The sequence below is a fragment of the Dipteris shenzhenensis genome, chromosome 3, assembly GCF_047967505.1.
Source record: "Dipteris shenzhenensis isolate YYH24624 ecotype China chromosome 3, Dip_SZ_1.0, whole genome shotgun sequence".
Classification (NCBI taxonomy): Eukaryota; Viridiplantae; Streptophyta; class Polypodiopsida; order Gleicheniales; family Dipteridaceae; genus Dipteris; species Dipteris shenzhenensis.
This window is the reverse complement of record NC_141598.1, coordinates 33,794,103-33,804,720: the sequence shown is the minus strand read 5'-3', so window position 1 is coordinate 33,804,720 and position 10,618 is coordinate 33,794,103. Positions and strand designations below refer to the sequence as shown.

General features: G+C 45.3%; 1 protein-coding gene across 2 annotated transcripts in view; it reads left to right on the top strand.

Annotated features, from left to right (window-relative positions):
- The first annotated feature begins 764 nt into the window (after positions 1-764).
- The window catches only part of LOC147903688 (brefeldin A-inhibited guanine nucleotide-exchange protein 5-like), a 151,371-nt gene continuing 141,517 nt past the window's right edge, over positions 765-10,618 (top strand). For both annotated transcript variants that reach the window (XM_087400588.1, XM_087400580.1), the window contains exons 1-2: positions 765-959; positions 7,740-7,821. In XM_087400588.1, the coding sequence (XP_087256714.1) occupies positions 788-959; positions 7,740-7,821 (254 nt within the window). In that variant the 5' untranslated portion in view covers positions 765-787. The remainder of the gene's footprint in view (positions 960-7,739; positions 7,822-10,618) is intronic.

Sequence of the window (10,618 nt, the reverse complement as noted above, 5' to 3'; positions counted from 1 at the left end):
CTCCAATTCGAGTTCTTCGCCTCCAAGACATGCCTCTTGTGGTTGGTGACTTCATCTTTGCTAGATGATAAAACCACTTCCTTCTTACTCTGCACATCCTATTGGTTGCTGTGGATCAAAGAACTCCTCCCAGATCTTTAACCTTACCCATGACCCAACCATTAGATTCATTTTGAGGGATAAGGATGACCATCATAACTTTCTTGTGTTCAGCCTTTCTTCCCACCACCTTCCATGAGTTGTCCTTAGAAGAAACTTCCATCCTATCTTGAGTCTTGTCGATTTCCTTCTTCCCTTGTGCTACCTGAGGTTGTCCCAAGCTTTGCATGTCACATGCATTGGGTCGCACAGGCTTATGTGCAGCTAGAGGTTCATCCCGAACATCCTACTCTTTGTCACCTAGAGCTAGCTCCGTATTTTCATGTTGTGAAGGACAGTTTTGAGTGAAATGGGAAATGGACCAAGTTTGACCTTGATTCGAAAGAGGAGCATGTCAAGAAGTCTTATCCTCATTTAATCTGTTCAAGTTTTGGAGGTTGGGGCATGGAGTCCTAGGTTGTATTGGGTGCGTGTGTGTGGTGTGCGTGAGTGCCACAGCTGTGGACCCATTGCCCACTAGGACCACCCGTGCATGAGTGTGGTGTGGGTGTGTTCCAAAAAAAATAAAATAAAAATTTCAAGTCCGTTTGACATGCCATAAGACAATTGGCGTCAGGCAACCCCTTCAATCCCAATTGAAATGCAAATACTACCTAGGCCTTGAGTCAACGTGGACTGGAGTACCTGTATGTTCTGTACACAGTGGTCTCAATCTAGAGCCCATCTGAAAGAATCAGGCACCCTGGTTGCCATGGCGGAGGCTTCGGGCTCGTTCGTCACTCGATCCTTTGAACGTATGCTGAAGGATTCCTCCGGGAAGAAGTATAACGACCTCCATCAGGCTCTCAAAGCGTACTTAGGTACGTACCACGTGCTGAACTTAGGATAGAGTGTCCCTACGTGTTGCGCCTCTTAGCTCTGTTGACCTCGCGATCATTACAAATCCTACATTGGTCGGGCCCTTTGGCATCCAGATTGGGTTCTAGTGGAACTGCTGCAACCTAACTGAGACTAATTTGCGTGCTCATCTGCGGTAACGGCTGGTGTTCTGGCAGGTCTGCCCACCAGCTTTTTCTTTTTCAAGACAATGGATCCTTCTTTATCAACATCCCTTTATAATCAGGAATTGGAGGTGCACTAGAATTGCCATATTTTTTTGTTTGTTTCAAACACGCCATACGATATGTGGAGAGTAATTAATTCTCTGTAAGGCCTAATACGCTGGAGATTAATGGACCACACATCCCAGCGACTTTTTTTTTTCCATGCACAGACTTCTATTAAGTATGAACAAAACCCGCGAGAGCAAAAGCTCAAGGCGGAAATGCATCTTGCGGTGCGCTCCTCAGAAGGAGATAGAAAACAACCAAGGTTGAGGCTGTAAATGCCATCTCAACCTTGTAGTAGTCTCAGAGAAGAAAGAGGAGCCCCCAGTCTCTAAAAAATATAGCTCTCCTAGCAGAGGTTGCACGTGAGGACCCATGCATGGTCGCCCAGATGGCCATCAGAGTATGTACAGCATCTGTCCATATACTGGCCAAGGTATAAGAAGGGTGGACTTGGGATCCATCCAATGCCTCTGTGCAACTGGCTCTCCAAATATGCTATGCTGCAATACCGCTTGTATCTCCTAAGAAGAGTCCATAGATGCATGTACAGCTCTGAAGGGTGAAGCAGGAACATCATCCAAAGAGCATGGCTCAACTAAATGGCGTTGAATCGATAAAGCCTAAGATGAGTCATGTCTCTCATAGAAGACCTGGAGCCCTGAGAGAGAGCGCCAAGTAACTGAGCCCCAAGTCATGAAGAAGGAGCGACGAATAAAGGTACTAAAAATCGTGGCTATCCCCTTCTAAATAATCCTGGCCTGTCTGCAATCCCAAAGGCAATGCTGAATTGACTCCATAGTAGTATGGTCAGCTCTGACCTGGATCTCCAAAGGTTCACTGCAATCCCACCATGAATAGAAAGCCAAAATAATAGAGTGAATTTTCTATTCTTGCGGGATTTCCAAAGTCTCCTCCAGAAATTCTTATGTATGTAAGCTGAAATCTCATAATACTCCCAATGGGGTGTTCTGGAGGGCCTCAAAACCTCTACAGCTCAACTGGAATCTCGTGGCATTACTAGTAGTGTAATGAAAGAAGGGAAGGCTCTTCTCTAGGTGCCCTTCATCAATCCATTCCCATTCCCCAAGATCCCACTGCAAGTACTTTATGGAAACACCCCCAGAAAGCCACGATCTCCCATAAACACCGCAATAACTTGCTTGCTCCCGTGAAAGCGGCCATCGAATTGAAACACGAAATAGACATATCATCTATTTTCATCCAATCCATTAGAATGGCTACATCAATCTGCTGAAATTTACCTGTACTCCTCTGAGATTGGTTACTAATTGAGCCTTACGGTCCTATGAAAGCTTTTTGAAAGCTTTTCAAGATCCCACTGTGGAGGTAGGATCCCTCTCCCACCTGGACCACTGCATATAGTGTGAGGCACTAAGTGGTTTGCCATGATTATCAAGTATGCTGTTGTTCCACACTGACAGGCTGCTTATCTTTCTCTTCATGAGAGGAAGGGAAACTCACTGAAGAGTACTCTTGGAGCTAGCCCAAGCTTTCAAGCAGTCATAAGAGGGGACGAAGGAGACCTGAAGTGAAAATCCATTTGGTACTGTAACTCCAGTCTCCTCCCGAAGTTGGCATACATGACTGTATGTTGTGCATAAAGAAATCCTTCCATGACTCTTGTCCAGGCATAAGTCCCCTCACCACCATCTTTTAGAGCAAGGCCTTGCACTGTGTAAATCCGGATCGATGATGTTGAGATCCCCTTTTTGTGTGGGGAGGATCAATGTCTCCCAAGCCACCTTAGCTATGACATCTGTTGTGCCATCAAGTCCACTCCATAGACAATTCCTTACAAGTCTCTTGAGCTTAGTGATACACTCACTAGAGCGGCACCGGCAAGAACAAATAAACCAAGCCGTGGCCAACAAAACTTGATTGACCACAACCACCCTGGATGCAAGATCAAGCTTGGCTGAACTCCGAAAGAGGAGTTTTCTCCTTATACTCTCCACAACCGGAGCAAACTGTTGTGATGGAGAGATACCCATGCCGACCTGGGACCCCAAATACCTGACAGGAACACCCCTTTGTACCCAAGTGAAACGAATGTCATTCCTCCAATGAGGGTGACCTCGTCACTGATGCAAAAGCCATTGGATTTATGCCAATTGATGTGTGCCCCCGTAGCAATGCAAAATATGTCCAAGGCTGTCTTGAAAGAAGTGAGCGTATGTGTCGTGGCATCCAGAAAAACAGCAGTATCATCTGCCAACTCACTGTCCAGAAGTTCTTCATCCCTTTTGAGGGGAAGTCTCAACCCAAGGTATCAGCTTGAGATCTAATATAGACGCTTATCACGAGTGTCACAAGAAACGTTTCTAGATTTTGCCAGGCGTTTCGTCTAGAAACGGGTTTTAAAAATGTATTTTGTATGAATTATATATAGAACATAAATAATTATCTTCAGATTCTCTCTCTCTCTCTCTTTGAAAAGAGCTCTTAAATACACATATACACATTGAGCACTATCAAAAGAGTCAAGACACAGGTGACAACCTGTACTAGGGCGTTTCGCCCGTTTCGGCGAAAGGTTTCATCTAGAAACGTTTCCAAGTGTTTCGCATGCTAGAAACACGTTTTTTGGTTAAGCTGCTCATCAATTCAGCCACGATCATTTGCATTTTGCAAAACATAAGGCAGTGCATACGAGTACTTGTACTCGCTTGTTCTATTAAAAGTATTGTCATCTTACTCATCTCTTGCAGTTGCTTACAATGATACCCCTCATTCGGCAACTAGAAGAGCACCATTTGAGATAATCTATGGGAAGATTATACCTATACCTATCACTAGATTGACCCATATAGTTGATGTAGCCGCCAATGAATCTACCTAAGACTATGACAATATCCTCAAAGAGGTAAAATAAATCATTAGCCTCGGTCAAAAGAAATAGATGGGGCAAGCTAGTAAGAAAAGAAAGCATATGATCTTAAAGAGGGTGATTATGTCCTTTTGAGGATTGAAAATGTAGAAAGGAAGCGTGCATGATAACGGAAGGGAGTTGTGAGGTAGTGAGGAAGAATGGGTAGGGAAATAAAAAGGGGCAGGGAGGAAGAGAGAGAGAGAGAGAGAGAGAGAGAGAGAGAGAGAGAGAGAGTTTATTAAGAGTCTTCGGAAGACCAAAGGGTCTATGAGACTAAAAGGAATTTGATACAATGATATGAGGGGTGGAGCCCTTAAGCGGGCATCAACTCCCATGATGAATTCAAAAAGAAAAGTCCCTAATCATGATCATAACGGCACCAATACATAGAAAAACTCTCTGAGCTCAGAGGATGGGAGTTGACGAGGTGCCAATCCTGAGAAGGGGGCGTTGTTGTGTGCGGCTGCTGTGGTGGCATAAAACCTGTATGGAGCGTTGGCGGCTGTTGGCATGTGTGCCCCGCTGTGGTCTCTTGGCTATGGCCCTGTGGCGAACAAGCACCACTATCGCTCCTGTGGGTTGCGTCTCCGGTCTGGTGAGCATGGAGCGAAGGTCACCCAATATGATATGTGTCTCAGTCTACTGGTGACTCTCGTGTCTTTGGCTCGGGTCCTTCCGTCTGCCGCCTCTATAAGCTCTATTGCTGGTGCTATCTGGTTGGAGTGACTCAGTGATCATGCTCTGAGAGGAGTGTGGCTGTATGCTCTGTCGCCTAGTGCCCAAAGCAATGAGTCCCTGTGTCGGGCGGCCTCATGAATGAAGACTGCCAAGCATCTCTAATCTGGGTAGGATAGGAAACTGGATAGGGGTCTGAAACTTCTTTTGAAAAGGCAATGATAGTGGCCTCTGACTTCATAGTACATGGGGCATTTGAAAGTGAAGTGCGCCTCTGACTCAATCTCCTAGTGATCGCATAGGGTCCAGATGGGGTCCTCTCTAGGTATGACCTTTGCGTGTTGACCACTCTCAATACGGAGTTGGTGTGAAGAAGCACGTAACTGCCCGATCGATATCTTCAAGGAGTGGGGGAGGTGGATCCATGTGTATCCTGGCAGATTGATGAAGCCCTTTGCCAAAATCTGCAAGCAGTGGTGGTCTCTGTAAAGGTTGAGCTTGATAGGGAGCTCTCGAGGTGCCAACCAAGTCCTAAATGTGTGTAACTGTAAGAGATCCTCTCAGATGACCTGGTTACCTCGTGGTATGTAAGTGGGATGGAGGTGGCCTATTGGGAGGGAGGTTACTTGTCTATTTGGAGCCCCAAGCTCTCAAAGCATCTGCGTGTGCGTGCATACCAACACCTTTGGTCGCCCTTTGCCGCCAGTGCCATGAATGAGGATAAGGCCAACCAAGGAAGCCTACGTTGCCCTGTGCTGCAAGAGCCATACTGTCTAGTCTTTTATTTTCTGACTTTTACTACTTGGTGAAGATTGGTACATATTTGCAGCATTTGATTTTCGACCCAACTTGACTCACCAAATTCTGATTCTTGTTTGTGGCATTTGATTGTGGGCAATCCTTATCCTTATTATAATACTATGGGGTCTCTATATTAATAGTCGTTAGGCATACTATTTGTAGATTGTGAGTGTTCAATAATGTTTGACCAGTTGATCATTATCTTTAAGACCATCATGTTGGAATGGTCACCTCCCCATCTGTAGGCCCCCATATGAGGAGAGCATGGGGGGGGGTGGACCTAGGGATGTATAGACTGCCACATGGGCAGAGAATGGGGCTGCCACATGGGCAGCACATGAGCTGTCATGTGGACAGCACAAGAAACGCATTAGAAGGAGACCTTGTGCGGGAGAGATGGCGGTGGCATGTAGCCCTGGATCTGGCCTGGCAAGACAGAACTTCAGAGCAGGTGTACGGGCTGGAACAGGCCCCGAATAGAGGTGCACAGGTGGTGCTGACATCAGCAAGCATACGGAGCAGGGTACAAGGCTGTGCAGACCTGGGACAGGTGGCACTGACATCAGCAAGTGTACGGAGCAGGGTACAAGGCTGTACGGGGCTGGATGAGGCCTGGTGGAGCAGCAAAGGAGGCTGCTATGAGGCAGGGACCTGCCTTTATATAGGGCTGGGCCCTTGCCTTGATTGGAGAGCCAAGGCCCTAGAAGAGTGGGCCCAAAAGGCCCTGGTTTGTAAGCCCTAATAGGGCTGGACCAGCCACAGACTTGCCAGTTTTTGCCAGCCCCTTGGGGGCCTATAAAAGGAGGGTCTCCAGGCCCTCATTCTACATCTTCTGGAGCAGCAAAAGCCAAGCAGTCAGGAGCAGCAGGAGACCTACTCTTGGAGCCTATTCCTGGAGGACCAGGAGAGAAGGAAGAGCTGCAGACTGAGCTTGGAGGGCTGCCTACCTAGGCTGACACTCAGGGCAGCAAGGTTGAGAAGAACACTCTGGATGGAGAGTCTACATACATTCGAGGTGGAGCACGCGGGCTCAGAGATCTAGAAGTGCTTGACATCTAGTAGGAGAACCTTTTGGTATTGTATCTTAACCTACTTTTTGGGAGGAGATGTAAGAGAGGAGCTGCTGCTGTTCCAGAGGTGCACAGAAAGGCAGATTTCTGCAAGGGAAATGGGCTGGAACAGTAGAGAGAGAAATTTTGCAGTAGAGAGAGAAAGACTGCAGCAGGAGAGAGAAAGGGGCTGTGGCTGCTCCAGGCTAGGTGAAGGAGAGAGGATGCTGCTGCTGTTCCAGAAGAGCTGAGAGGGGGCAGATTTCTGGAGAGGTGGGGCTGGAACTGTAGAGAGAGAATGTGCTGTTGTAGACAGAGAAAGTGCTGCTGAGGTGAGAGAATGGCCTGGGGAGAAGCTGGCTGCACCCAAGGAGCTGGAGAGGTTCTGCTGCATCATCCAAAAGGAGGGAGAAGAAAAGTGACGAAATTTTCATGTGTGGAATGAAGGGGAGAGGCCTTCTTTTATAGGCTCAGCCCCCCCCCCTAGGCCTAGAGTGGAAGGTGGACACTTGTCCCAGATTTTTGGTGGGCTGCAGTCCCAAAGAGGACATCCAACAACCTGCCCCAAATCTACCAGATTTGGGGCCAAACACTGCACATAAGTTTAAGAAGTTTGTGATTCCACACCGCACACCACACTGTGTGAGCTCCTGGGCAATACTATCAGTCTTCCGCTGTGCGTACCCTCTGTTGGGTAATTTCTAACACATCAGCAAGTATACCTCTAATTTATGTCCTGGTATTTTGTAATTTAGTAGGCCCTAAATTTAGGGAGTACTAGGCCTAATAGCTCTAAAAAACATTAGGTATCAAAATGACTCTTCAGTCTTGTTGATATCTTTCAACTCAGCTTCATTGGATAGAACCATTTGAGGTTATTTTTTTAATGTCTCTTTCTCTCTCACTCCCCAAACCCCCCTTTTCACCGTCTCTCTTCTGCCAACCCCTCTGCTCCCTTGACTCTTCTTCATCTCTCATTGCCTCTTTTTGGTATGTTTCTTTTCAAATTCAATTTGGAAGTTTGCATATATATTCTAGTTTTATTAAATTTGAAGGGTTATCTGAAAGTATGTGGTGTCAACACTGTTACATTGGGTTTTGTTTCTTTGATCGCAGAGAGATCTAAAAGATTGGAACATCCTTCGTCACCATTATCATCAAATGTGCACATTGAAAACTTGAGGGTGAATGATGAGATGTAAGAGACTATATTACTTTCTTTGCTCTTTGATTGTAAAAGCAGTAAAACAAATGAAAGGTTATGAAACATCCTATTTCTGATGCACATTATTACTTTACAAGCAGTAAAATATGATAATCTTAACCCATGTTCAATCTTGTTCTGTTATATGGGCTCGCCTATAGACACACAAATAGACGCGCCCGTCACTTTTTTAAAAATTCAATAAATGCGTTTGTAAACACATCTATGGATGCATTGTATTGTTGTGAAACCCACCATATCCAGGAAGCATCTATGTTGTGTCTTATGTCCATGATTCTACTTGTTCCTTTTTCTCTCAAACACACACACACACACACACTTTTTTGGTAAAATCCATTGTATTTATATTCTCATAAATTTACAATATGGGAAGTCTCCCACACACTAGCAAAGAACTCCGAAAGAGAGCCCGATAGAAGAACTCAAAAACAAGTAGAGAACACTTCAAGGCAAGTAGCATCCAAATCCCTTGCAGCAAGACTGTCATGTAAAGACTGCTTAAGGGACATTCTGAAGAAAATATATGCCTGAGGAAACTGTTGACCCATCCTGGAATGCAGTCTCTGTGTCCAGATGGTCCATAATACCCAAAAGCGAGTCCAATGAAAGAAAAGGAGTAATGGAGACATCTGAGATGAGCAGCATCCAAACATCCAGAAAAGTTTCCCAAATCTGATAGAAGGGAACCGAAGCCGCAGTAAATGAGAAACATGAGTGATCAATGTGCGAGAGTGCGGACAAAACCATAATAAGTGAGGAACTGTCTCGCGAGGATGAGAGCAACGGGGGCAGAAAGGAGAAGCAATGCGGCGAGCTGCCAATTTCACCCCAATGGAAAAGGCTCCCACTATACATCTCCAAAAGAAAAGCCTCTGTTTCAATGGCAATTTGGTTTTCCAGATTTTCATGAGACGGGATTGCCACCAAGATAAAGGCCTATCCAAATTCCAAAGAGTGTTGGCATGCTTGTCAATCCATGGCTGTGGAAGAAGAAATCTGTAAACCTTCGAGGAAGTCAGATTGTGTATCGAAAGTGTATGTGTAGCAGGAGGTATGGAAGTCAAATTCCAGTCCATTAATCTGTCCTGTGCAAACAGTGGAGGAACCGGAACAAATGGCTGCATCATAATTGAAAGTGTTCTCCAAATGGATCTATGATGCAGACCCAAGGAGAATGTCCTGCAAGCTTGTGGAAATGAAAGTGTATAGCCTTGTTGATCCACAACATCACCAACAAATCTTATGCCCAATTTCATGAGATTATATGCTTTGATAGGTGCCTGTAAAGCGAGAGGCGATGCAAACACCTTGCTCCAATGGATGCTTTCCAATCGAAAAGAATTGCCATGATGAGAGGAAGCACCTGTCCATTTTGCATATGAAAGAATTCTCTTCCAATCATGAAGAAAAGCAGTAGAAACAGGGCAACCAGGAATTTTCCCCTGAAAATTAGATAAAACTGCTTCCCAGTGATCTGTAATCCAATGCCCATATGCATGGGAAGCCATGTTTCCACACATAGCTGCTAACATAATAGCCCATGGTTGATTTTGCTGAAAAAAATCAGCAATCATAGTGCTCTTTCTTGCCAACATATGAACCTGGAGATTGAGAATATTCAGCCCCCCATGAGTCTTGGGTGAACAAATAGACAGCATAGGTAGTAGTCGCAAAGCTTTTTTAAGAGATTTACTTTTCCAAAATATCTCCATAGCTTGGGACATATAAGAGGCCAAGTGCTTGAAAGACCAAGGAAGAAGAGGCAAATAAAATTGCACATATGCCATAATGATGGACTGTACTATCCGGAGTCGAACATGTAGAGGCCAAGTGGACAAATGCCAGTATTCCAGCTTCTTATTGATCTTTTGAAGCACCCATTTGAGCTGTTGTTGCGGAGTAATATTCCAGCCAATGGGATATCCGAGATGTCTGACAATAGTAAAGGAAGAGATAATGTGGCCTGGCCAAAACAGTGCATGCCAATCAGCTTCTTTCAAAGCTAGAAGTTTTGATTTCTGAAAATTGATATGCAGTCCAGCAGCTATGCCAAAATCATTCAGTGTATGCATCAAACAAGAAAGATCACTTTGAGAATTCCTTGGCATGAAGAATGAATCATCAGCATAGGCCTGTGCAAGAAAAGACTGTGCCCCTGGAATTTGCAAACCATGAAGCTGTCCTGTATCTGCCAGATAGTCCATATGCAAGAGTAACGGATGGGTAGCAATGGCATACAGTAAGGAACTAAGAGGGCAACCCTGTCTCACTGAGCGAGTCATAGTCCAGGTTCTTGACAACCCACCACCAAGCAAGCACTGTGCGGTGGCATGAGAATAAAGCCAGTAAATGATGTGGACAAGTCGAGAGCCAAATCCCAATTTTTGCATAGTTTGAGAGATGAAATCCCAATGGACAGTATCAAAAGCTTTCGCAATGTCTACTTGCAGAATGAGAACATCTTGTTTAGAATATTTGGCATACTCAATCGCAAGCAAGGCGTTGGAGATATTGTCAGTGATCTGCCTCCTGGGGACAAACCCATACTGCCTAGGATGAAGTCCTGCTTGCAAGAGGAAGCGAACCCTGAGGACAATCATTTTAGCAATGAGTTTGTAAATGACAGGCATGAGGGAAATAGGCCGCCAATCAGCCATCGTCTCACACAACCTTTTTTTGGGAATCAATTTTACCAGGCCATGTTTCCAGGATGGAGGTAGAGATTGTTCTGCCCAAGCATGATTGATCATTAGAAGGAGAGTAATCTTGA